The sequence below is a fragment of the Alexandromys fortis genome, unplaced genomic scaffold (assembly GCF_014885135.2).
Source record: "Alexandromys fortis isolate MF-2015 unplaced genomic scaffold, M_Fortis_MF-2015_v1.1 scaffold_37, whole genome shotgun sequence".
Classification (NCBI taxonomy): domain Eukaryota; kingdom Metazoa; phylum Chordata; class Mammalia; order Rodentia; family Cricetidae; genus Alexandromys; species Alexandromys fortis.
The window spans coordinates 3,945,239-3,972,848 of NW_026067914.1; the positions used below are offsets into that span (position 1 = coordinate 3,945,239).

The 27,610-nt window shown below is 41.3% G+C and overlaps 1 protein-coding gene across 9 annotated transcripts in view; it reads left to right on the forward strand.

Moving 5' to 3' along the window:
* The window catches only part of Cplane1 (ciliogenesis and planar polarity effector complex subunit 1), an 88,490-nt gene that overhangs the window by 43,484 nt on the left and 17,396 nt on the right, over positions 1–27,610 (forward strand). For 6 of the 9 annotated variants that reach the window (XM_050138964.1, XM_050138967.1, XM_050138968.1 and 3 more), the window contains 17 exons: positions 1,560–2,496; positions 5,311–5,453; positions 6,123–6,289; positions 7,002–7,072; positions 7,653–7,732; positions 10,077–10,154; positions 12,110–12,302; positions 13,988–14,272; positions 15,202–15,936; positions 18,472–18,629; positions 19,433–19,562; positions 20,641–20,695; positions 22,140–22,244; positions 23,790–23,861; positions 24,949–25,058; positions 25,375–25,570; positions 25,729–25,833. In XM_050138964.1, the coding sequence (XP_049994921.1) occupies positions 1,560–2,496; positions 5,311–5,453; positions 6,123–6,289; positions 7,002–7,072; positions 7,653–7,732; positions 10,077–10,154; positions 12,110–12,302; positions 13,988–14,272; positions 15,202–15,936; positions 18,472–18,629; positions 19,433–19,562; positions 20,641–20,695; positions 22,140–22,244; positions 23,790–23,861; positions 24,949–25,058; positions 25,375–25,570; positions 25,729–25,833 (3,620 nt within the window). Of the gene's footprint in view, positions 1–1,559; positions 2,497–5,310; positions 5,454–6,122; positions 6,290–7,001; positions 7,073–7,652; positions 7,733–10,076; positions 10,155–12,109; positions 12,303–13,987; positions 14,273–15,201; positions 15,937–18,471; positions 18,630–19,432; positions 19,563–20,640; positions 20,696–22,139; positions 22,245–23,789; positions 23,864–24,948; positions 25,059–25,374; positions 25,571–25,728; positions 25,834–27,610 lie in introns of those variants that run through there. The other 3 variants (XM_050138965.1, XR_007591157.1, XM_050138966.1) reach the window with 3 other exon arrangements.

Consider the following 27,610-nt stretch of genomic DNA (forward strand, 5'->3'; position numbering starts at 1 on the left):
ATATATGCAAATATCAGCCTCCTCCCCCCTCCAGCAAAAAAAAAAATCTCTTGCACACTCAAAATATTTCTGGTCCCAAGAATTTCAGGTCAGGGATACTCACCTGTCACCTGCCGTGATTGGGTTAGCCATACAGTGTTTGAGGACACAAAGGAGGGAATGTGTTCACTTATTTTAGTACTTCCTTGTATAAACCTGTAATTTAAGCCATTGGGTTTTGTTGGTTTTGATTAAAATTCTAGTAACTACAATGCAATATGTCCTTTTATGACTTAAAAACTAAATAATCAATAATAACTTTCATCTTAAATTATTGAATCTAGTCCAAACATACTTGAACCATATCTAATAATATTTTAAAAGATTTATTTATTCACGTATTTTATGTATATGAGCACTCTGTGTTCATGCACACCAGAAGGATCTGATCCCATTTCACATGGTTGTGAGCCATCATACATATGGTTGCTGGGAATTGAACTCAGGACCTCTGGAAGAGCAGTCAAGTGCTCTTAACCTCTGAGCCCCCTGTCCAGCCATCTAATAACATTTTAATAGTGTGGTTTAAATAAAACACCTGCACTTAAATACATAGCATGCTTTTCATGCTGCTTCTGTGCGTTCTAGGTAAGCAGGCATGCGTTCACCTGGGGCCCAGGCACTCCACAGCTTTTTTCTTACTGAGAGATCTGGGAATCTATTAATTGTGTTAAAAAGTCGCTTGACAATTGGGGCTGAAAGAAAAATAAGGTGCCTGCCACCAGTTTCATAGCAGCTGTTCGTTTTCATTGTTGTAGAAAGACCCCGAGAATCTGTGCAGGGGAACTTCAGAAACTGCTTTCTTCACACCGTGTGGGGTGGGGTTGACAGAGAAGCGTGGGACGCTAGATGCATTTTTGTTAGAGGACCAGTTTTCACTTCCGAATGAACATTTATGCTTTTCCTTTGTGTGTGTGTGTGTGTGGTATATGGTGACAAGCACATGTCATGCCATTCCTGTGGAGGTCCGAGGACAACTTGAGAGAATGAGTTCTCTCCTTCCACTCTGTGGATTTCAGACTCAGAACATGAGGTTTGGCAGCAAGTGCTTTTCCTCAAGGAGCCGTCTTCCTGGCCCTCCTGTTCTTTTTCTCTGGTGACCTTTAAGTGCATATACTTTAATTTCTTTTAATGCCTAGTTTCCCTTTGCATATTGTACTTTTAAAAATATTTATATTTTTCTTCATGTGTATGTATGTATATAATGTGTGTGCTTGGTTCCTTTGAGATAATAAAAAGGCATTTGATCTCCTGAAACTGAACTTATAAATAGTTTTGAGCTGCTCAACATGAGTGGTAGGAGCCCAACCTAGGTCCTTTAGAAGAGCAGAATGTGCTTTTAACTGTAGAGCCTTTTCTACAGCCCCGTCCTTTTGACCTTATATTTGAAGGATAGATAATTCAAACACAAAAAGATACATGACTTGATTAATACAGAAAATGTTTTTAAAATCTTTATAAGGTAAATTTTAATAAACATTGGTTAAATTTATCTTGTTCTTTTTTTTTTTTAACCATAGGCATGCCCCAAGTCATGGGGAGTTAACATTGGTTGGTAAGCCCAGTGATGAAAAGAAAGCTTGTCATCAGAAGAAAGGCTCGCAAAGGAAAGACAATCATGAACCATTAGGAAAAATAGCCCTTCCTACAGTTGGTGTTTGGGAATTTGAGCGTGATGATGATGAATATATTAACTTCCTTGAACTCTTCTTGAGTTATGTTCTTGAAAGAGACCTTTGTTCCAGTGATCCCGGCATTCCATTCTTGACAAGTTTTTCTGGGCACCTTAGAGAACATGAACTTAATTCTTTACTTTTTGATGTGCATACAACATTAAAACAACGCCAGAGTAAAACCAGAAGCGAGAATGTATATAGAGCTGGTTCTTGCTTTGCCGTCATTCCTGAGTCACATGAATGTGAAAAACTGTTCTCTCTAAACAGTACGTGTGCCCAAAATTTAGAATGCCAGGCACTTTCTTCTCCAGAACTAGTTAACCAGTCAGCAAGCACTTCAGAGAACCCTCTTTCTGAAGTCGTGAAAAATGAAAGAAAGGTGGGATTGTTTGGCTTAAAACAAAAGCCAATTTATAGAATTCAGGATGACAAGCGAGGGAATCCTCTAATGCAGAGACCATCAACCCACTCCTTTTGGATTCCCAAGTCCGTTCAAAATGGAGGGTTCCGTTTCCGAGCATTTCAGTGTAGTGCTGCCAGCCTTCAGGAAGGCCTTCCTCTGCCGCTTGAGAACATCTTCGGCCAGGTTGGGAGACTGGTGGAGTGGATGGTACGGTGGTCTGACCGAAGACTCCTCTGTGACTCTGGAGTTGCTCAGTCGTCCTGTAAATACAGCCCCGTAATTCGTGTAAAGACCTCGACAGCTGCCATTCTTACCTCTCTATGGCTCCTGGAGCAACCCTATTGTGCTGCATATAAGACGAAAAACAGCATCATTAAGGTAATTACATCATCCACTTCCTACAAATGAAGAAAGGACCGTTTTAGTTTAAAACTTGTTTATACTTTAAAGAATCTATTACAGTAATAGAAAATTGATAACTGTGTTGATTATATGCTGAATCACCTGGTGTGATACTCTGTGTACTGTGATACCCAGTATGATACAGAGTATTTTTTTTTTAAAGAGATTCCTTTCATTCCTTAATAAAATTACAGTGGCCCAGTCACACACACCTTTAACTCCAGCAGCACTCAGGAGGCAGAAGCAGGCAGATCTCTGAGTTTGAGGCCAGTCTGGTCTACAGGGAGAGTTCCAGGACAGCCAGTGCTACAAAGAGAAACCCTGTCTCAAAAACAAAACCATCAAAACAACAACAGCAACAAAGGAAAGTCACAGTGAAAGTTCCTTTAGGGTGGCTGTGAAGGTTTTACGTTTTATCTTGTTTGTAGACAACAGAAAGGAAGAAAATGATTTGGTGACTTTATAAATGCTGTGGCTGAAGGAGACCCCTGAACAGTGGGGGCTTCCTCCCAGGACCCAGACCAGATGCAAACCACGCCCAAACACCTGTCTTCACAGAGACCCTTTATTAAGTGAGGAAGAAAAGTTAAAGTGGCTGCTTTTACTTAAGCAGAAAACAGCAGCAAATGACCTTGCAGGTATAATTTTTAAAAGAAGAGGGAGGGTCTGTGTTAGAATGGGCTAGGATGTGGTGGTAAAGGAGATAGAAGATGAGAGACAAGAGAAAGGGACAAGGGAAAGGGTTAGGGATATTTGTCCCAGAGGGACAAAGGACTGCCTCTGGGCAGAGGGGAGACAGACATGGCATGTGGGTAAATGCCAGTTTATAAAGGTAAAGGGGGGAAACTCGTGTTAGGATGAGGTGTTTAATTTTATTATTATTATTATTATTATTATTATTATTATTATTATTATTATTTTGGGGGGGGGTTTCAAGACACCGTTTCTCTGTGGTTTTGGAGCCTGTCCTGGAACTAGCTCTTGTAGACCAGGCTGGTCTCGAACTTACAGAGATCTGCCTGCCTCTGCCTCCCGAGTGCTGGGATTAAAGGCGTGCGCCACACCACCACCTGGCAGGTGTTTAATTTTAATTGGGCATGTTAATTAGGTGAACCAAAGGGGGTTTCTGATTCCTGGACTTTGGTAGTCAGCCCCAGGAGAAGGAAGTGGCCAAATAAGGGAATAAACGTTGGTGGCTAATGTAATCTTATGGTTTTTAGCCAGGCAGAGGGAGTAGGTGCGAAGGGCAAGGCCTGCCAGAGCCATGTTTGCCATGCTCAAGCTGACCAGACTCCCCTCAATTACATTGTACTTTTTCCTTTTAAGTTTCATGTGTTGTTGATATAATGGGCCAGGTTAGCCAGTATTTATTACTGAAGTTTTCATCAAATGCATTAGGGATGTTTTTACTTTACATTCTTGAGACATAAAAAGTTGAAAAAACTGACCCAGAAAACATATGTGTAGAGGAGCAATGTTGATCAGTTCTTTTCGCTTGATAATGGAAAATCCTTCATTCTAAAACAGTGCTGAAGAAATGTGTGTGTGTGAACATTAATTTTTGTGTTCATGTGTGTACATTAACTAGTGTTTTCAATGGATTTCTTCCTTTTCCTTTTTAATGGCAGTTTCTGTTATTTTAAGGTATGAATTTTATGTGAAATGAGGGTACTTGTTTCTTGCAACTTGTATTTCTAGGTAAGACACATCTGAGTTAGACAAAAATAAATACATTGCTTTATTGTTTTACATTTTTCTTTTTCTTGTACGTGTATGGCTGTTTTGCCTGCATATATGCCTGTGCACCACACTCATGCAGCTCCTAGGGAGACCAACAGGTGGATCCTCTGAACTGCAGTTGTAGATGGGTGTGAGCCATCAGATGGGTGCTGGGGACAATCGAGGCCTTCTGAAGAGCAGCCGTGCTCTTAACTCAGCCATCTCCCCAGCCCAGCACGTGTGTTTTTAACACCGTGTAATTAGGAAATATCTTTTAGCCTCTGTGTGTGTGTGTGCACGTGTGCGCGCAGAGGCCTGGGTCACTTTAGATGTCATTTCTCAAGCGCTGTCCACCCAGTTTTTTCAGACAGGGTCTCTCACTGGCCTAGAACTTGCTGGAAAGATTGACTGGCTGACCAGTGAACCCAGGGATTTTCTCTGCTTGTCCACCGCAGGGATTACAGCTGTGCATCATCACACCTGGCTTTGTTACATGAGTTCTAGGGATCAAACTTGGATCCTTGTGCTTACCTGGTAAGGGACCTGTGGACAGAGCTGTCTCTCTCCCCAGTTTGCAGATGTCATCATAATGGCAAACAGAGAGATGCGTACTTCCCATTTTTACTACTGTTGTTTTATGGCCCGAAAACAGAGTTACTGTCACTTAAATATGTGGAAGAATAGTTGCTTTTTTTTGTTTTGTTTTATTTTCGAGACAGGGTTTTTCTATGTAGCTCTGGCTGTCCAGGAACTCATTGTAGCCCAGGCTGACCTTCAACTCAGAGATCCAGAGACCCACCTCCCAAGTACTAGGATTAAAGGTGAGCACTACCATTGCCCAACTGGAGAATGGTTTATGTGCTTTATTTAGGAAGTCAAATTTACCTTTTCCAGGTAGACTATAGAGAACTGACCACTGCTTCCAGAAACAAATATAATTGGCTGTACAAATGCAGTAAATAGATACTTAATGAGTATATCAGAGAACAGTTCTATAAAACATTATTTAAAAGTACACTTTAAAAAGTGGATCAGTACTCCATTCAGAATTCTGTAATTGATTTTCTTTAGGTGCTGGAGAGTCATTACCCTGAGTCTCAAGTAGCCGCCGAGGAGGAGGGCAATGCTAATGTTGACTCCCCAGTTGCTGTAGCAGCTCAGGCTGGAGCTGAGGAGAGAAGTGAGCAGAATGAATGCTGTCAGAGCGTCCAGAAGTAAGTTGCTTCTCAATTTCAATAAAGCTGTTGGTTAAGAGGAAGATTCGAGCGCTTCAAAATGATAGGAATGAGCATTTCAGCAGTTTTCTGTCACAAAGATAAATGTGAGGTAGCCAGCTTGCAGAGAAAGGGTTTGTCTTAGCCTGCGGTGTTAGAGGTCCCCTCCCCCCCATGGTTGGGGTGGCCTTAGTGCTTTAGGTCTGTGGCACATCATGATGGACGTGCATGGTAGAGAAAACCCACCCACTTCTTGGCCAGGTCTCAAGCCCCTCTTCAAAAGCATGTATTCAGTGACCTGTGAATGTCCCCATAGGCCTGGCCTCTCAGCTTTGTCCACCTCCCAGGAGTGCTGCTCCATTAGCTAAGCCTTGGACAGCAGCCTTGGAGAGACAGGAACCTGCCTGTGAGGAATACCATAGCAAAAGCCCTATAACGTGAAGACTCCTTTGTGGGGCTCTAATTTTAGATAAGCTGGATTTACTCTAGTATTTTGAGCAAATGAAAACTAGGACCTACCATGTATCAGAAATGTAAGATACATTTTTTAAAAAAGACATAGAAAATATGAAAATGGAGTTTGTTCATTGCTGAAAAGAACAAATTAAATGAAAGGAAGCTGTTTGTCTCCAAGAATGGGTTGTAATTTTCATTTCTACATTTTGTTAGCAGAATGCCAGCTGAAGCAGAAAATCCTGAAGTGAAAGGAATTGAAGATGAGGTTATTCCCGTCACTCATGAGACTGAGAAAGAATTCGTAGGTGTTGACAGGAATCATGCAGAAGTAGAAACGTTTACACATGATGAAGTGGATATTCTCATCTCAGACTGTGACGGTCAGTTCCTGCAGATCATAATTTCCCTTGCTGTTACTAATTCATAAAGTTAATAACATTCAAAATAACTCTTTCATTCTTACATATGTTTGCCATTACTTACACCTAAAATATATATATTTTTTTAACTTTTTGAGACAGGGTTTCTCTGTGTAAGAACCCTGGCTGTCTTGGAACTAGCTCCATAGAACAGGCCGAACTCTGACTCACAGAGATCCACCTGCCTCTGCCTCCATAATGCGCCACCACGCCCGGCTAGAACTAAAACTTATAGCAGTATTTTTTGAAATGCTGAGCATATTAACTTGTACCTTGGTTTTCAGATAAAACCCAAGAATATGCAAGACATTTTTTGTTAGATTTCTGAGTTGAATCTCTTGCCATGCCCAGGTAGTAGTTTAGCCTCTTGATTCCTGTGAACCAACTGAACCTCTCCCAGCTGTGAGCCTCTTCCCATTTGTGAGCTTCTCTTGGAAAGAACCCCGGGAGCTTTGCTGGACTTACTCAAACTGATGCAAGGTCTCTCGGGGCTCTACTGGGATCTATTGATGAAGAAGAAGTAGTCTTTAGGTGTTTTTTGAAATGTACTTGTATCGGGTTAGACAGTATTTCTGTTATATAGTTTCCTGTAATATCCCTAAACCTTAGAGAGAGAAAGAAGAAGTAAAAGATTATCTCTAAAAGTTGGCATTCCCTTCATTTCTAATCCTAGAAGGACCTGTTGGGAGTCTCAGAGGTTCCAGTGCTGCCATCTGCATGCCAGCGTCACAGCTCTTACTAGAGGTAAGTCAGCGAACAGCATACAAGAGCATGCAACTTCAGCCTCGTGTGCTTACCCCATTGTACAGTATGTTAAGGCAAAGCTGCTGTCTGCTATAGCTGTGCTGACCTGTCGTCTATATGCTGAATTTATTTCTGAGATTGTATTACGCGTCTGTTTCCTGAGTACTCGAACGAGTTAGTCCAGAGTGGTGAAGGGGTCCTTGTTTATGAAGCATGGGTCAGTGGTTTGCAGTTTCTGTGTACTGTTCGTTTTCCCACAACCAATTTCCATGCGGAACATAGGTCTTCTCTGTTACTTTAACGTTTGTTTCAAAAAGCATCAGTTTCCCATCATTTTGTAGTGGTTTTCACAGGTTTCATGTAATTTATAAAACTTCAGTCTATAGCAATGCCTCATCTACTTTAACAGACTCAGTAGCTAATACTGATGGCTAAAGGCAGTATGAGGACCTGGTCAGAGCAGGATTGAACCTTTTAAGGTTCATTTTGTCACTTGCTTTTTAGACTGATATTTAATGTGAAATTCAAAATACCAGCGGTCATGCCTATGTGTTTCACCTGTTTTCATTGATTTTTATAGCATAACACAGAAGAAGCTCAGTGTCCCAGGAAAGAACCACTGGAGACGAATGTGGATACAAAATTGACAGAACAGAGAGGGTAAGGAAAAGAAAGATGGTACGTGTCTTTGTCATTGTTCTGTTGCTGTGAAGGTATGTTGTGACCAAGGCAACTCTTATTAAAACAAAACATTGAGTTGGATGTTTGCTTTCAGTTTCAGAGTCCATGATCATCATGGCACTAGCTGAGATCCATGCTTTGCATCCTGATCCACAGGCAGCAGGCAGAGAGAGAGTCAGTGGGTCTGGTGTGGGCTTTTAAAACCTCAAAGCATGCCCCAAATGACACACCTTCTCCAACACAACCACACCTCCTTACAGTTCCACTAACAGGACACAAAGCATTCAAACATAGGAGCCTGTGGCAACCATTCTCATTCAAATCACGAAAACGTGATTATTGCCTTTAAAAAAAATCTTAGACATTTTTCATAATTTATAATATATATTTTATGTTGGTATTATAACTTGAATTTGTAATGGCAGGGAGTTGTTTTGGTAAATGTTATATTTTCATAGAAGTAATCTTTTCTTTTTTTACTTTTGTCCTCTTATTACTGTCAGCCTTATCAAAATCAATTGTACCTGTAAATAGGCCAGTTTATTCAGCTGCTAATTAAGGAACTGTCTGTCCACACTGATTTTATTCTTATTGAATTCAGACACATTGTGCATCTGAATGCACACAACCTTCACTGTTGGGTTGTAGTCACCGTATTCTGTCCGTTAGGCACAGGCGTGCAGACTGCTGCTGTTTGTTTCAGGGAGAGGTGAAAGCAGTAGCAATTTTCATAAGTAGCAATTTGAACATGACTTTTAAATTTTTAGAATTTTTTAAAATTTAGGGGCTTGAGGGTAAGCTGCTTATCGTATAAGCACAGGACCTGAATTTCATCCCTAGGGCCCATGTGAAAAGCAGGGTATGGTAGAGCTCACTTACAACTCCAGTGCTGGCTAAATAGGCAGATCCCCAAACCTAATTGTTGAGACTCTGTCCCAAAACCAGAAGGAACACCCCCTGAGGAATGACACCCACGGTTGACTGTTGGCCTCCATACATACCCATGCTCACACATACCATGCTGTACAAACTACACTCACACAAAGAATTGTAGGATTGCCTTAATGTCTCTGTCTTTCTGTGTGTGTTTCTCTGTGTGTGTGTCTGTCTGGTGTTCTCTCTCTCTCTCTCTCTCTCTCTCTCTCTCTCTCTCTCTCTCTCTCTCTCTCTCCTCACAAGCCATAGTTATCTGGGAAAAGGAACTTCAGTTTCGAAAACTTACCAGATTGCTTGTAAGGTGTGGGGCATTTTATTGATAAATGATTGGTGTGGGAAGGTCTAGATTACTGGTGGGGGTGGGAATGGGGACATTTGGCCCTGGGTTATACAAGAAAGCAAACTGAGCAAGCCAGTAGGAGCACGCCAGTGAGTTGTCTCACTCCATAGTGTCTGCTTCAGTTCCTGCCTCCAGATTCCTGCCCTGACTTTCTTCTATGACGAACTATAGCCCTGTGAGGTGAATAAACCTCTTCCTTCTCTTCCTTACCAAGTTGGTTTTATTTCTATTTTGTTTTTTTGTTTGAGACAGGGTTTCTCTGTGTAACAGCCCTGGCTTGTAGACCAGGCTGGCCTCAAACTCAGAGTTCCACCTGTCTGTGCCTCCCAAGTGCTGGAATTAAGAGAGTGCATTACCACCACCTGGCTTATTTCTATTTTGAATAGTTAATACAAAACTTTTTGCTTTTGAGACAGGGCCTCACTATGTAGACCTGGATTTCCTAGAACTTTGTTGTGTTCTAGCTAGCCTCAAATTCATACTCTTCCTGCTTCTTCCTCTTGAATGCTGGGATTAAAGACATATGCCACCACACCCAGCTAAAATAGTTTCCCTTTGAGGTGCTAAGGATTGTTTCTAGAGCCTCTCACATACTGGAAAAACACTTTACATATGAGCTGTATTTCCTGTCCACTAAAGAATTAATTGAATGTCCCATGATGACATTATAAAGTATTAGAAATATGATATTCTTAAACAGTAATCTTTACAGTTTCAAATATATCAGTCGATTCTTTGGTCCGAGTAAAGTGCCATTATTCTGCAGAAAGATGGGTCATAGATAACCTTGTGTCCCCTAGGTTTAGATTACATTTTCATTGCTGAGCAATCAGTGCTGCCCGAGTTGTGTATTAAGTCATGGAGTCTTTGCTGCTGTTTTGAATCTGTGACTAATTGCTATGGAGACCAGTGTAAACAGATTGTGATTATGAGCTCAGCATCGCAGCACTATTAGAGGACTGGATTCGTAGGTGGCAGAGCTGTAGTTGTGTGCACCTTAGAAATGGGACGAGTATCTTGCTCCTAATCACTTATTTTCATTTGTAGTGTGATTGAAGCCTTGTCAAATTCTGAACATACCATTCCTCATTCACATTGTATAGATGCAAATTCAGAAACTTCTAGGTAAGATTTTTTTTTATTTCCTATTCCATTTTGAAACCATGCTTTAAAAATAAGAGAATGAATTGATACCTACTGTGCCAGTCTGAAATAATTGCTAAGTGTTTGTACTAAAAGCCAAGGAAATAAGCAAAGAGCTGCATAGGCGTACTGTTTTGACATCTCAATTATTTATTAAATATTTATTTATTTGTTATGTATACAATATTCTGTCTGTGTGTATGCCTGCAGGCCAGAAGAGGACACCAGACCTCATTACAGATGGTTGTGAGCCACCATGTGGTTGCTGGGAATTGAACTCAGGACCTTTGGAAGAGCAGGCAATGCGCTTAACCTCTGAGCCATCTCTCCAGCCCCATCTCAATTATTTATAGGTTTTCCTATACCATCTGTGTTTTGAAGACATGTGGAACTATGTTGGGACAATCATTTCAAGTACAACAGAAATCTGTATTTTATATATATATTATTGAAATATTATTGTTCCCATTCATCTTCTGACCCCTAATAGCATAAGAAATGCTTTTAGCTCATTTTAGTATTCTGTCCCTCATTTTGCACTACTGGGCGTTTAACCTAGAGCCTCAAGCAGGCTAGATAAGCTGTCTGCCACTGAGCTATGTCCTTAGCCCAGTTCTCTGGGCCAACCCAGATGAGCTTCTGAGATCAGGTCAGAGAGATCAGGCTGCAGTGGCTGAAAAGTTAATTCTCTTTAGGTTTTCCAGTTTTTGTCTTTTTAATTTTCCTACAAAGGTTAAACTGAGTGCTTGGAAATTTTGCTGAGTTAGAAGGAAAATTCAGTACAGTTTTGCTAAAGGAAAAAGTTCACGTAATTAGAATGGATCCCCTTGCTAGTGTTGGAAGTACAGCCCAATGAAGCTGTGTTGAATTGTCACGTCAGTTGTCATAGATCTGTCATATAAATGCAGTTTGTTTTTAAGCATGTTCATTGCACAACAAAGGAAAAACGCTGGTGCTGAAGGGAATGAGTATAAGTTCAAATCTACATGCAATTTTGTATGTTCTGTTTGTAAACAAGTACTAATTTATTTGAATATTATACTTACTTATTCCCTTAATTAGTTTATAAACTTTATTTGCTTAGAAAATACTGGGAAGGTTGGGTGTGGTGGCGCATGCTTTTAATCCTAATACTTGGGGGGCAGTTTGTAAGTTCCAGGTCAGCAGGGCTACACAGAGAGGCTCCATTGAAAGAAAGGAGAGACATGGGGGGAGCCAGGGAGGGGGGAAGGGAGGTAAACAGAACGAAAGAGAATAAAATGAAACACTAGAGACTTATGGTTAAGGAACCATTTCCTAATAATTGTTTTGTCCAAAAGAGATCAAAGAACTTGCTTTGGTCTTTAATTTTTAGTTTTGATAAGTATTTTTATGGTTAATTACAAATGGAAACTGGTTTGTTTGAAATGTTCACAGTTCTGTGGTTTCATGCTTAATAATAATCATGTCATTTGTGCTGATAATCTTGGAATTAAATGTTTTTTTCCATTTTGTTTTAACTCTGTTTTCTTTCTTTTAATAATTTAACTTTTTTTTTTATATGCATTGGTATAAAGGTGTCAGATGCCTTGGAACTGGAGTTAAAAGACAATTGTGAGCTTCCATGTGGGTGTTGGGAATTGAACCCAGGTCCTCTGGAAGAGCAGCCAGTGCTCTTGACTGCTGAACCGTCTCTCCAGCCCCTTAAGTCTCTTTTCAGGTGTTAATTTTAGTTAGCATTTCAATCCTAGGTCTCTATGGTTAAAGAGGATGTTGGTGCAGGTCTCAGGCTCGAAGGACACCTGCAGACATTCAGGTGATGGGGAGAGCCCTGAATCACCTGAGTAACCTTCAGACCCAAAGAAAAATAGTGTCTAAATATTTAGGTCATTGTATCTAATTGTTTGGGGATTTCTGTTGTTGATTAATGTATTTTTTATTTGAATGTTTTCCCACAGTGCACAGATTTCTGAACTTAAAGAGAGATCTTCCTCAGTTCCACCACTCATGTCTAGCGGAGCCCATGGTGCTTCACAAACCCCTGTCCCCACACCTCAGGAGACTCAGAGACACGAGCACAGGGTGCACTTACCAGATTCTTCTGATTCTGTTAGGCAGATGCTCCAGGAAGAGATGTTTAAATTAGTTCAGGTGAGCATTTGACTATGTAAATAAATATACACATGATACAGCTTAAAATGAGCAAACTAGTAGAAATGGACTAGCCAAAGTGAATTCCATGCCTTTCTCTGCTCTTACAACTCCTCCTCTGGACCTGTAGTCTAGATATGTGTGACTTATTTTTCTGGGTATTTTGGGTGAGGTGTCAGGTAGATCAAATCAGATCTACAAAGAAATGCCAAATGTATTTTCTATACAAGCTTTTGGACCTAATTTTGTCTTGGGCCAAAAGTGTCTGGCATTTCAAAAGACTGTTCGCTTTGACTTTCTTTCCCCCCTAAGCACATTGTTTTCTTTCAACCAATAGATTTATTTATGTTTATTGTTTTTTATTTTTAATTATGTGTATCTCTGTAGAAGATGGGCATGTGAATGTAGTTGCCAGAAGAGATCGCCAGATCCCTTGGGTTATAGGTCAGCTGTGAGCTGTCTGACGTGAGTGCTGGGAGCCCACTCAGGTCTTCTGCAAGAACAGCATATGCTCTTAGCCACTGAGTCATCTCTCTGGCCCCCATTTTTCCTCTTACCTCATAATTTCCCTCATACCTAATCCTCTACTCATGTCTATGTTTAGGTATCTTATATTTTTGTTTGTTTGTTTTTGTTAAGTTTTTCGAGACACAGTTTCTCTGTGTAATACCCCTGGTTGTTCTGGAACTAGCTCTTGTAGACCAGGCTGGCCTTGAACTCACAGAGATCCACCTGCCTCTGCCTCCCAAGTGCTGGGATTAAAGGCATGCGCCACCACCGCCTGGCCAGTATGTTTATGTCTTATATTCCATTTTATATTAGTGATTCGTGGCACTGATCTCTCACCGAACGTAGGAGTCCTGGTGAGATACTCTTTCAGGATGTCCACAGTCCCAGGAATCTGACTTTGTCTCCTCCTTCTCCCCAGTTCCTTCCTACCCCTCTTAGAGGAATGCTACCTGGCTCCCAGCTTGAAGTGGGAAAAGTGTCTCCAACTGTTGTGTGAATTGCTGGGGTTCTACCTGCTCAGTGCTCTGTACATTTAACACGTTCACTGTTTTACTGTGCAGGGTTGAGCGTGGCTGCGTTGTTTTGCTTTCTCCATTACTCGCTCATTTTCACTATGTCCCTTTGTCGCCACCTCCCCACTCTGATTTTGTTGTTGTTTTTGTTATTATTTAGACAAAATCTTGGTATGTTTACTGTGTCCCCTTGATTGTTTGGCCCCATATATTATATGTGACTGTTGTAGGCAGAGTTTTTCATCAAGACCACTGGCTCCCCGTAACCACACAGACACTTAATATTAGTTATATACTTGGCTGATAGCTTAGGCTTGCTACTTAAATTAATCTGTATTTCTTATCTATGCTCTACCACTTGGCCATACTTTTTTTTTTTTTTTTTTTTTTTTTTAGCACGGTGTGTTCATAAAGCTTCTCTCCATGTTTCCTGGTGACTTCACCTTCTTCTACCTTACCCCCTTTTTGTCCACAAATCCTATTTAACTTTTTCTTGCCTAGCTATAGGCCAGTTGGCTCTTCATTAGCCAGTGATAGTAATACATGTTCACAGTGTACAAAGGTTGTTCCACAGCAGACTGTAGTCTCTTATGCCACCTTGACTTTTGCCACCACTTCCCGGCCTTTTCATTGTGTTTAAGGCATTATTTTGTTTTATTCTAGCTGCAGCAGATCAATTTCCTGAGCCTGATGCAAATAGTAGGACCGTCCGTTGCTAATCTCCCAGACATGCATCGGCTTCTCCAGCAGGTTCATCCTGTACATGCTGGGGAAAGCCCAGCATCAAAGCCCACAAGGAGTGGTTGTGCTTCTGAGGTCAATAGCAGACAGAGATTTTTCGCTCACCCAGAGTCCGTGGGAGAATGTAGCTGGGAGCCTGACAAGAACAGCCCACCAGACCATGGAGGAGTCAGCCAAACTGATCAGGACAGTAATGGAAATGCAGAGGTAATTCACACAAAGATACCATTAGAACAGAAAAGACAGTTCAATTGGCAGAAGTTCATGTCTGAGGTTTTGAATGTTTGAAGTTCATTCCCCAGAACCAGTGTTAAAGAAAAGTCAGTCATGGTGCACACCCAGTCCCAGTGCTGGGGAGGTAGTGACAGATCCCTGGGCTCACCTCAAGCTTGTCTAACCTGTTTGGTGAGTTCTTGGCCAATTAGAGACCCTGTTTTAAAATAATAAAAACCAAAACAACAACAACAATGGATGGTACCTGATGACACCCAAGATGGTCCTATGGTCTCTACCTGCACATGGACCCTCAAGCATTCTATTCTGGTTTTATTTCTGTTCCTTTCATAAAATAATCTGAAAAAAAGAAACTTGGGGGAGAAAGGGTTTATCTATCTCACTTTGCAGTTCCAGGGTATAGTTCATTGTAGGTCAAAGCAGAAGGAACTTGAAGTATCTTGTCATAGCCCATCCACAGTCAAGAGTAAAGAGGGACGAAAACATGCCTTACTTGCTTGTGCCTAGGGAATGGTGCCGCCCACTGTGGCCTGGGTCTTCCCATGTGAGTTATCTTAGAGAATCTTCCACAGACATATTCATAGGACAACCCACTGTAGACAGTCTCTTATTGAAACTGTTTTCCCTCATGATTCTAGGTTGTGTCAGGTGAACAATTAAGGCTAATCATCACAGATGTGCACGTGCACTCATGCACACACACACACACACACACACACACACACACACACACACAGAGTAAGTAGCATTTGTGTCCTATTCGATTAATCATTGGCTTTTTGTTATTGGAATAAATGTATTTTTTAGCAATTTTTCTAACATGCTATCCATTCACATCATACTGGATATTATTTACAAAAAATTGTAATAAACTGTAAATTTATATATTATTTTTCTCTCAGAACATTGCACATGGGAGTATTCCTTTGTGTCAATTAGATGGCCAGCCTAAGATGAGAGGACAGACTGGAGCATCTCGAAGCTTGGAACCCACTTCATTTTCTCACACTCCTGCTGGAGACACTGGCCTCCAGCTCCTGTTCACCCCTGCTGCTGTCCAGAGGGCACCACAGCTGATCCCGCCGGCCAGAGCAGTTCCTCCTGGGAGTGGTTTTCCCCTGCTTCATTTTCAGCCCAAGCGTGAATTCAAGCCCCTCTCCTTACCTCTAGGAAGAATTCCAGAGGTTCCTTTGAGACCTCAGGCCCAACCAAAAGAGGCTTGGGGATTATCTGATTCTTGCCAGCCTCCTCTGTCTCAGAGAATAGTGCAACCTACCGCACCATGCCACTCAAATCCAAGCCACTACAGCGCGGAAGCCATGAACAAGGCGGATGCTGTCCTCAGAGACACCCCTCAGCATGCGAACTTGGATCAGTATGTTGGACAGCACTTGACACCTCGGCAGGCTTCTTCAGTATTTATAAAACCAGAAAGTGTGTTTGATGTTAAAGCAGGGCTCCCTGAGACAGCTCCTCAGAATTCTTTTGGACTTCCTTTATTACACCTGCAGTTCAAGCCACCTTGTATATTCTCATCACCATCGAGACTGCCCTCGGTACCTACCAAATGTGACCCAGAAAGAAAACAAAATCCACAGCTATCATTGCTTCATTCATGCTTGCCCCCGGAGAACACGGTAATGACACGGTGGTGATTGACAAGCTGTTGTGTTTTCCCATGCTGCAAACTCTGTATGTTCTGTGAGCGCTCAAGAACATGTTTTAACGTCTATTTATATATATATATATAATGTCTTAGTTAGGACTACTATTGCTGGCATGAAACACCATGACCAAAAGCAATTCATGGAGGAAAGGGTTTATTTGGCTTACACCACCTCATCACTTAAAGTTCACCATTGAAGGAAGTCTGGACAGGAACTCAAACAGGGCAGGAACCTGGAAGCAGGAGCTGAGCTGAGTTGAGGCCATGGAGAGGTGCTCTTATTACTGGGTTGCTCAGTCTGCTTTTTTGTAGAACCCTGGACCACCAGGCCAAGATTGGTACTACACACAATGGACTGGGGCCTCTCCCATTGATCACTGATTAAGAAAATGCTCTCCAGGGCCTACAGCCCAGTCTTATGGAGGCATTCTCTCTCTCTCTCTCTCTCTCTCTCTCTCTCTCTCTCTCTCTCTCTCTCTCTCCCTCCCTCCCTCCCTCCCTCCCTCCCTCCCTCCCTCCCTTCCTTCCTTCCTTCCTTCCTTCCTTTTGAGAGGGGGTTTCTCTTCCTTCCTTCCTTTTGAGAGGGGGTTTCTCTGTGTAACAGCCCTGGCTATCCTGGAACTAGCTCCTGTACACCAGGCTGGCCTCGAACTCACAGAGATCCGCCTGCCTCTGCCTCCGGAGTGCTAGGATTAAAGGCGTGCGCCACCACTGCCAGGCCCTTGGAGGCATTTTCTTAATTGAGGTTCCCTCCTCTCAGGACAATTTTATACTGGGTCATGTTGACACAGAGCTATGCAGCACAGTGTGCATACATGTGTACACAGTCGAATGTTAGAGGACAGCTTGCATGGACTGGTTGTCCACTACCTTGTGGGTTCTGGGGAACAGAATTGGTCAATGCTCATCAGCAAGTGCTTTACCTACTTCTTTGTTGTTGTTGTTTATTGCGACAGGGTTTCTCTGTGTAACAGTCCTGGGTACCCTGGAACTGGCTTTATAGACCAAGCTGGCCTCGAACTCACAGAGATCCACCTGCCTCTGCCTTCCAAGTGCTGGAATTAAAAGCATTTGCTACCACCACCCGGCTTTATCAGCCTATTTCTTAAAATAATTCTTCTGTTACAGACAGTAGCATAGAATTCAGGTTTTAAATTATTTTACATCTTAAATATTTTTGGTTCTTTATATAAATACCAGAATTTACACTCTTTTATGTATATTTTTGCATACATAAGATATAAATAAAATAAGCCGGATAGTGGTGGCACACGCCTTTAATCCCAGCACTCGGGAGGCAGAGGCAGGTGGATCTCTGTGAGTTCGGCCAGCCCGGTCTACAAGAGCTAGTTCCAGGACAGGCTTCAAGCTACAGAGGAACCCTGTCTCGAAATATAAACAACAACAACAAAAAAAAGATATAAGTAAAATACAATTAACCAGAGAGAGTGAGAGAGTGTGTGTAGTAAGTGCACTTGGTGTTCTTGAAGTTCTTAGCAGTTGTGATACCATCATCTTCAAATTAGTTTCAGATAAAAGTTTTTAAGCACATGGCAGTTTTTCAGTAGCTTTCCAGCAATGAGACAGTAGCTTTATAAACATACCAAGTCCTCTTCAAAGACACTGTCTTTGACTTAGGACCTTACGATGGTTGAGCTTCTGACTTGTATTAGGGCAGCGATTGAGTGACTTGTTCTCAGGTTCACTTTACCACCACAGGTACTGCTACAGAAAGTAAGGGTTATTCAATAGAGGAAGTATCAGCCACGCCTCCTGTTCTGAACATACTATAAACAGAAGAGGACATTAAAGATTTTTGAGAACAGTTTTAAAAAAAAAAAAAGATTTATTTATTATGTATACAACTTTCTGCCTCCATTTATACTCACACGCCAGAGGAGGGCGCCAGATCTCTCTCTTTACAGATGGTTTGGAGCCACCATGTGGTTGCTGGGAATTGAACTCAGGACCTCTGGAAGAGCAGCCATTGCTCTTAACCACTGAGCCATCTCTCCAGCCCCTGAGAACAGTTTTATTATTACCTCAAGTTAGGGCTATCAGCATATGCCGATATGCTCCCTCCATCTATAGTCTCCAAGCCACTTCATCCTGCCTCTTGTATTTACAGTCACTATATATTTATAATATAGCCCTACATATATTTCCCTCACAGGGAGGAATATTTTATATGGAAATGCAATTTAGAAGAGGGGGACCTTACTTCTGAAACAAGATGGCTCAGTCGAGGGCAAAGGATGCCGCTGAGTGGTCTTTCGAGCCCTGGCTCAGCATCCTCAAGGCCCTGAGCCAGTCTCCAGGAGAGGAAGTAAAAAAGACCTATATGAAACTTAACGACCCTCTCTAATTGTCTAAAATGCGGATATTCATTCTTCCTGTCCAAGTCAGTGTTCTGTCTCTTATGTGTCTTAGTTTAATTTAAACATATGTTTTCTTTGTTTTTTTCAACATAATTGTGTATTTGAGTTGTTATGCTTTCTTTCTGTAGTACAAGAAGCCGCAACTTATCCCACTTGAAAACCTCATGGCATTTAAAAGGAGCCAGCAAAAACTAGCACATAATGTGTTTGAACAAGGTGATTCTGGGCATCTTCAGCTTCTAAAGGTCAACATGGAACCATCTAAAATAACACAAGGAAAGAAGAGGCGAGTTCTGCATGAAACGTTACCTGATGTGTTGTATGCCTGGATCCTAACAATGGTCCCGCTTTCGTTCCTTCACAGGAATGTAGTTTGTAGTGTCAGCTAATCTCGCGGTGAGGGAAGATTTCCCCCCTCTCCATTTTTCTTTCTTTCTTTTCATGGGGTGGAGCGCTTTTCTCCATGTTTCTGTGACAGCATGAACAGGTATGTTCTGTAGTACTAATTTTTGGGATCAAGTACAATTCCGTGAACAGTTAGCTCTTTGAATCAATATTTATCTTTCCTCGCTTCACCATGTATCCCCCAAAGTGTTAGAAGGTGCAGGAGAGTCGGTGATGGTAGGAGAGTGCTTCCCAAGTTGAACTGACGAGAGCCCATGACAGCCTTGGACCTGCAGCGGGTGTTGAAGACGTGTTGATTAGTATGTTATAAGTACAGAACACGTGTTCAAATTTACCAGTGCTGGTTCTTCCAGTGCTGAGCTCTCCTTGCTGAGGTTTTTACTTAGCCTCCTCAAGGAGCTTAGAGGAGGTTTCCATAGGGCTTTCGCCACCAGCTTCTACCATGCAAGAGAGAGGGTTTGAAAGTTGCTCCAGAGGTGTACACCTGTTTCCACATGTTAGTGACCAAGTCAGAGTGCTCAACTCAGGGTCACCCGTGACCGTGTATTCCCGCGGAGTGTCTCGCTAGTTTAGTTAAGCCTTAGTGAGATGGATTTTCAGCAGTTGTTTTCAAGTGTAAAGACACAAATGAGAACCTGAAGTTACTGTGAGGGAAACCATGTTCTGTGCTGTTGTCTCCGTCAGGCGGAACAGACGAGCTGAAAGAGAGCTACGGGAAGGAAGAACTCAGAAGCCGAGAGGAAAACCAAGTGTTAGTTTCCGACCAGAGGAGTCCCTCATTAGTAAGGGCTCTGAAGTCATCACGGAGCCCAAGGTACAGAGCAGCTGCAGTAATCCATCCCTAACTTGCATGGAATTCTTTGGTATTTCTTTGTGGCTGTATAGCCTGGTTGCTGGAAGGTTCTGGCTGTGGTTTGAAGGGTCTGGCCATCATTATACACCTGAGCTCTACTGATTCCCTCCACACACAGACACACTCAGTGTGAACATGAGAAACAACTGGACAGCAAACTGAAAACGGCAGCTTAGCACATCTGCCTGGTGACGCTGTGTAGAAGTCACTCTGGGGGTGGGGGCTGGAGAGATGGCTCAGAGGTTAAGAGCACTGACTGTACCTCCAAAGGTCCTGAGTTTAGTTCCCAGCAACCACATGGTGGCTTACAACCATCTATAAATGATATCTGGTACCCTCTTCTGGTGTGCAGGCAGAACACTGTATACACAATAAATCTTTTTTAAAAAGCCACTCTGGGTTTTGGTCTGTGATCTGCCTGGTGACTGCTGTGTAGAAGTCACTCTGGGTTTTGGTCTGTGATCTGCCTGGTGACTGCTGTGTAGAAGTCACTCTGGGTTTTCCTCTGTTTTGTGCTCATGATGTATGATGTTATCATTTCTCTTGGAGGCTGAGAAGCCTCCAGGCTTATCCAGGTACATTTGCTATATGACCTATTTTATAAGTCAATTCTCTTTAAGCATTCATTCTGAATTTGGAAAAAAAACATTAAAGAGATATAATTTCAATCATGTATGTTTTAAAGCCTTGCTTTTTCATCGAGTCCTCATGACCATGGACACAGATACTAAATATCTTTCGAGTCTATTGAAGAGTTTAGTAGGATAGAGGTACAGTTTGGGTGTCAAGTCTGCTCTGCTGTGGAGACCTGTACATGGTAATTAGTAAGTTGGTATTAAATTGATAATACTGTTTTATTACTTGACAAATGGATTTTATGAACTCTTAGACACTTGTTTTGACAGAGTAAACAGTTAGGCCTAAAATAATGGAAATTAAATCTGTAACTTTGAATTCAATTTTTATAGCTCTTAGATGGACTTTTTTCCAAAATAATAAATGCCTTTGAGTTATTAATACATTGTTTGGCTCTGTTTAGGAACAACTAGGACATGGTGATTCTCAGCCTTTGGAAAAATTTGACATTCCTTTCGGTATGTATATACATGATTATGTAATGTCTAAGTTTAATGTTAAGTCAGCTTTTTAGAAATAAACATAATAAGGCTGGGTGGTGGTAGCACACACCTTTAATTCCAGCACTTAGGAGGCAAAGGCAGGTGGATCTCCGAGTTAGAGGCCAGCCTGGTCTATAAATCAAGATCCAAAACAGCCAGAGCTACACAGAGAAACTTTTTTGGGGTGGGAGAGGGAAGGAATAAATGTAATATAAAACAGACTAAGTTACTATCTTAGTCAGTGTTCTGTTTGCTGTGAAGAGACACCATGACCACAGGATTCTTTTTTCCCCCCTTGTTTTGCTTGCTTTTGTTTTTTTGTTTTTTGAGGCGGACTGTCCTGGAACTGGCTCTGTAGACTAGGCTGGCCTCGAAATAAGTAATCTACTTGCCTCTGCCTCTGTCTCCCAAGTGCTGGGATTATAGGCATGCCCCCCTCCCCAGCAAAGCAGCTCTTGTAAGAAAAAGAAAAAGAAAAGCCCACTCTTATTTAAGAACTTCTAAGTTGAGAACTGCCTGAAACTAAGAGCAACTAATAACCAACTACGTGTTTATATACTCAATTGTTTTATGTCTATATTATTATACCTAATTTATTATGTGTAATTGTTAGTCTCTGTCTCTGTCTGTCTCTCTCTTTTTCCTAGACAGGGTTTGTCTGTAGCTTTGGAACCTGTCCCGGAGCTAGCTGTTGTAGACCAGGCTGGCCTCGAACTCACAGAGATCCACCTGCCTTTGCCTCCCAAGTGCTGGGATTAAAGGTGTGTGCCACCACTGCCCAGTATTATTCTCTTATTCCATCTAGTCTTTGTAGGCCATCTCCTTGTAGAATCTCAGTCTAACTCGGCCTGCCATAATATACTTGGTACTTGGATTCTACTTCTGCCAAGCTTCTCTGCTCGGGGAAAGACCACTTGTAACTCGTGAAGTCAGATTTCATTTTCTTTTCCTGCCCAACTGCTTTTTTTCCCCTTGCTATGTTCTCTGTCTCCATTTATATTAATACCAACCAAATGACAACCCCCAAATTCTACCTTTTACTTTTCCTTCCTACTCAGCCAGCCAGTCTCAGCCTTTCTTACCTCCCTTGTAACAAGGCTGCAGAAGCCTTATCTGATTGTTTCTGGTTTTATTCGTTCAACTCTGCCTTACTCTGGTGGGGTGGGTTTTTCCAGTAGCCATCTGATCACATTGCTTTCACTGGATCTTCATTAACTAGAGGAGAAGGCTCTAGGCTTCTGGGCCCGACCACTGTGTCCTCTCCAAGTGTGGGTTCGGACTGTGTCTCTAAGATGTAGTTATACAGCACCACATGTAGAAAATGTACTTTGATATCATCCCAACACACACCTCCGATTACTGTGCTTCCAATAATATGCTGGCTCTCAGTGATTGCTTTCAGTATTTTGTTACATTTAAGAAATGTTAGAAGATGATGTTCATACTTCAGCTGGACTGCATTTCATGGCCTCTGTACGGAAGAAAGTTGTGGGAAGTCAGGATGCAAGTACAAACACAGACCCAGGTAAATACTTTAAATGTTTGAAAAGTTCATGTATAGCAGGAGACCTAGCTTAGTGGTTAAGAGCACTTGATATCTTCCAGACTGACTTCAGTTTCTAGCATCTGTGTTGGGAAGTTCACAAGTGACTGTAATTCCAGCTGCAGAGGATCTGATGTAGTCTTCTGGCCTCTGTGGGTATCTCTACTTAGCCAACATACATAGTCACACATACACGTGATTAAAAAATAATGTCTTTTAAACTTTGGTAGATATTTATACATTTTCTTTAAGGCAGTAATTTAAAGGGAATTTTAAATTATGTAATATTAGTTACTTATCCCAAGTTATTCTCCTTAATTTTCTTGGAAAAATTATAAATAGCATTTATGATAACCTGAAATAGCATTATGATAACCTGAACTTACAATTTAAGTAAAACATAAAATAGATATTTTCATAAAATAGATATTGCAAGCCTGTTAAAGAGCTCAAGTGAGTATAAAGAATGTTCAGATTAGACACCCTAGGTCAGGAGTTTCCTTCACTGGTCATGTGGACCTAGGGTGAGAGGCTTGGGGCTCTGGCTAGTGAAGTTGGCATGAGAATAAGATTAGTCTGTGGCTAGGCTGAGAGGGCAAGTGGCTTGTCCATAGGCAGAAGTGTGCAGAACCTTTCCAAATATTTATTACACCTCGGACTTGGTCTCCTTATAAAATGCTTAAGTACTCGTTGATATAATAATATAGCAAGCCATGTCAAATATGAAATCATACATTTCATATAGCTAGGTGCAGAGCAGAGCAAAAGTGTCCTTTCATAGTATCTGAACTCCTGGTCCCTGGGTATTCCCATATTCCTAGCTTTTCCCTGAGAATTTAACTATCATGTCCCATTCCCAGCTACCTTTAGACACTCATAGAGCATCTTAGCATGGTGTTCCTTTGTGCTATGTTTACATCACAGTACATTTGCAGCATTGTGGAAGGTGACACACGTGTGTTCAATATTATTGCATAGTTTGTGCATACTAATAAAATAGATACTAGTGAAGTGGTATTTAAAATATATAATAATTCTTAATATGTTGTTACTTAGTTGTTTAAGTCTGAGGAAATTGGATGACATGGAATACCTTTTTTTGTCATGTAAAATGTTATTTTCACCTTATATCTGAAAATTGCCAGCTAGCTTATTTTCAGGTTTATTTATGTCTTTTTCATTTCCTTTCCTTTCTATTTACTTTAAACATTTCCTTCTATTGCATGAGTATTTTATAAGCATATTCCTTTTGCAGTTGCGCAAAGGAATATTTAACCAGCTTCTGTTGTTGAGTACATTGATGTGTTAATGTGTTAGATAGTTTTTAGGGTTTTTTCTTCTCCCTTCTTTTCTTTGAGTTGGGGAAAATTAAGCCAGGGTCATACTATATTAATTAAGCTGGCAATCTATTTTCACCACCACCTTTTCCATACACTAACTATCTGTTTTTATATATTTAATTTTCCTGTGTTTGTGAAATTATTTTTCTTTTTTCTTTTTCCCTCATATATTTGAATTTACTACAAGATAAGGAAGGTACTTCCCAAGAAGTTGGTTCTGATAGTGGTAAAAATCAACAAGTCGTTTCTGCTACCTCAGGTGTGAGTTCTTTGTTCTCTGAGATTAAGTTTGACTTATTAAAGCTATGTCTGCATAGTGCGAAAGCCAAAGTTACTCCCTTAGAAAACAGTTTCCCCAAGCAAGTGGCTTCATAGAGATAGGGTGACAATTTAAATGGTTTTGTTTTTTTTTCCCTCAGATCTTAAAGCTAACCTGTGATTTAAGATTCAAGCTTTATTAGCAGTTTTTCAGTAAAGTTGATATGTCATGAATTGTATTTTATTTACATATGAATTGCCAAGTAATATTTTATTAAAAATAAAATGCTAGAAAAGTAGATTTGAGTCCTAGAACAAAAGCAGGGTTCAACTGTCAGCTTACCTCTGTAGTGGAGAACCTCTGTTTACTGTTGAATAAGAGGAAAATAACTAATGAAATTCAGCTGTTAGAATGATTTATTTATTTATAACTTTAAAAAATGATTTTATTCTTATTTTATGTGCATTGGTCTTTTGCCTGCATGTATGTCTGTATGAGGGTGTCAGATCCCCTGAAACTGGAGTTACAGACAGTTGTGAGCTACCATGTGGGTGCTGGGAATTGACTCCTGGATTAACAGTCAGTGTTCGCTCTTACCTGCTAAGCCATCTCTCCAGCCCCGAACAGTTGAAACTATAAAAGTTAGCAGTGAGCCTGTGATTAGCCTAAATCCATTTTAAGAATAAGAATGTTAAGAATAAGCATGATTTAACTATTGAAAGTTTTTAAAATGTAGCTGATATGTATATTTCTCTTAAGTAAAATAATTTAATATTATTTAATATTATTAAATATTAAATAAATATTTAAGATAGAATTAAGAAATTATAACCTTTTTTATAAAATTTAGATACCTTATTTTCCATGTATGTATTTTCATAAAAGAAGAGTACTCCTTTGTCTTTGATTATAAATTTCCTTATAGAAAATCAACTCTTAGACTAGAATTGGTTGGATTTTATATTTATACCTAGGAAACATGTATAAGAAATACACATTTTATATTGTTTTGCTGTAATCTTGTTCTTAGAAAGTTAATGACTATAGACATATTTAACATCTTTAATTTTCTTTCTTTAATTTCCAGGCCATGAACCTTTGAATGTTCCTCAACTCTTGATTCCAGATGTCTGTCTGAATGTCAGACTTCCCACGGGAATACCAGAGAAGCCTTTGTCTCCTTCCCCACCTCACTTGGTAATAGCCTTGGTGTCTGCATTGAATTTTAACAATAACCTTGTCTCACACTTACTGTGGCCATCCATACAATACCCCATTTTGTAGACAAAATGAGTATAAAGATGTGCACAGCTCTGAAAGAAGGGCCAGAAGTGTCTGAAGTGTTATGCCCTATACTGCTCCAACTAGAAAAGCTCAAACATATTGCTGCTTTCTGCAAGTTAGGCATGCAGATGCTTGCTTGTTAGTGGTAAGAAGGATGACACACTAACATCACCACCCGTTTGGTAGTCATCTACAATTAAAAATAAATGTTACTATGTGTTTAACTCAGGCTAGACACACGTACATAGATGTGATTGACATTGGAGCTGAGGACCTTTTGGGATTACCTGCCAGTGAAGAGCCTTCAGATGACAATGTTATCCAGCCACAGAGCCATCCTCCAGAGGGCCCATTGTCTGCAGAGCTGCATTGTATGGCAGCTTCAGTTGTCAACGCTGTCCCCCCTCATGCTTTCGAGAGTCAAGGTATTTTCCCACACTAAGATGTATTAGCCCTGTTACGTCACCCAAATCTCCTAGACCCCAGACCCAATGCTTGTGCTGACGTTGGACTGGAAATTTACGATCAGTGTTTGTCTGTCTTTTATGTTCTAATCGAGCTTTAATTTCTGAACCCGCAAAAGGGACTGCATCTTCTCTGGATGGGAAAAACTTGAAAGCAAATGTTGTGGACGTGAAGGAGCCGGGGATTCTCTCAGTGATCCCGTCAGACAGGCAGCAGGACAGAGGTAAACGGCCAGCGTGTACTGCACGGCCCCTCCCTCGATTCCTGTGACGTTAGAAGTGTTGCTCCTTGGTCATTTCTAAGGCACTTGAAAGAGAAAGGGATAAGGTATGTAAATGAGGTACAACCGCGGCTGTAAGTCTGGGACCCACGGTAGTTTGCAAGAAGACCATATCTCTTGTGCACGTGTTTCCCCAGGTAATAAGGTGGAAATAAGCATCTTGTCTGAGCCCTTTAGCATTCTGATGTTTAAAAGAAGGGAAACTCGGCCAGGGAAAGCACTTTCACTCTTACGCCTGATAGCCCAAATTCAGTCCCAGCTCCCTGAAATTGTCCTCTGACCTCCACACTCACATGGTGGCACACACACTCGTCCTGCCCGTCACACACAGATGAAAGTGTATGTGCAGGAAATTTGTAATAGCACCTAGTAAATGCATGGGCATGGTAGCCAACTAATAACTCGGGGTGTTTGTTTACTTTGCTTTTGAGATATAATTATATGATTTTTCTTCCTATCCCTTTTTTCCTTCCAAATACTCTTATATACCCTTCTTTGCAAATTTATGACCTCTTTTTTTAACTAATTGTTCATGCTTGTGTATATGTATGAGCATATGACAGCCTGCTTCCTCTCTTACTTTCTCCTCTATCTCTGCTTGGAATTCCCACCTTATTGAATTCTGCCCTGGGATAGGCCTAAGCAGCTTCTTTATTCATTAACCAAACACATTCACAGCATACATAGGGGAATCCCACATCATTGTACACCAGATCTTCCCTGAGGGTGATTCAAGGAGACACTTCAGGCTGCTGAGAAACAGGACCAGTAGTCAGCTGATGGAGAAATGTGAGAGTAAACTGAGACAGGGTGAGACAGTGTCAGCACTGATACCATCTTCTCCTGTGAAGGCTAGCCAGGACTAGGACCAGAAACTCTCAAACTCTCATCTTTCAGAGACTTTGTTGTATAACTTGACCTTCATAAAATTCCTATGAGCTAAGTACAGTAGGCAAAATAAGCTGTTTTTGATGGATTTCTCATTCCATAAACATGTAGGGACCAGATACTAGGAGTGGAAAAAGTACCTGCAGGTTGTCAGCCTGTGGGCAGTGACTGTGGGGAAAGGAAGACTGGAATCAGGATTATTAGATTCAGGTTGGAAGTGCTGCGCGGGCTGGGTGACTGAGCAGGACAGCATCTAATCTCCTTGAGGTTGGTGTCTTGAGGGCAGAGACACCAACAGTGGTTGTTAAAGGGGCTCAGATGAAGGGAGAAAGTGGACTAGACTGAGGCTTGACTGCAGGAGTGCAGTTTTGTGGCACCTGCTGGGTTTGGGAAGTTGGGATTTGTTGAAAGCAGGAGCAAGAGCTGAAGCTTTGGTGGTGGAGGGAAGGCTGTGCCATTGTTAGACATACTGAGACATTTAGACCATTAAGGTTAGGCGTTAGAGACACATGGAAAGGTTTTGCGGGGGAAAGTAACAATATCAAATTTGTGTTTTTAATTTGTCCAGTTAGGCATTGTGGAAGATAGACTACACAGGAGAAAAGTAGGATGTTATTTGAGGTCTGTGTTCTGAGCACACCAATAAAGCAGTGTAGCGATGGAGCCGTGGAGGAGGGAGAGCCAATACTTGATGTCACTTTGGACTATGAAGGAGAGCAACCCTCGCTTATTCTTAGGCCTGTGACTTGGGGAACATGGTGAATAGTGGTGTTTCCTGAGCTGGGGACCAGGGAAGAGGCAGCCAGCTAGAAGAGAAGCAATGTGTTGGTCT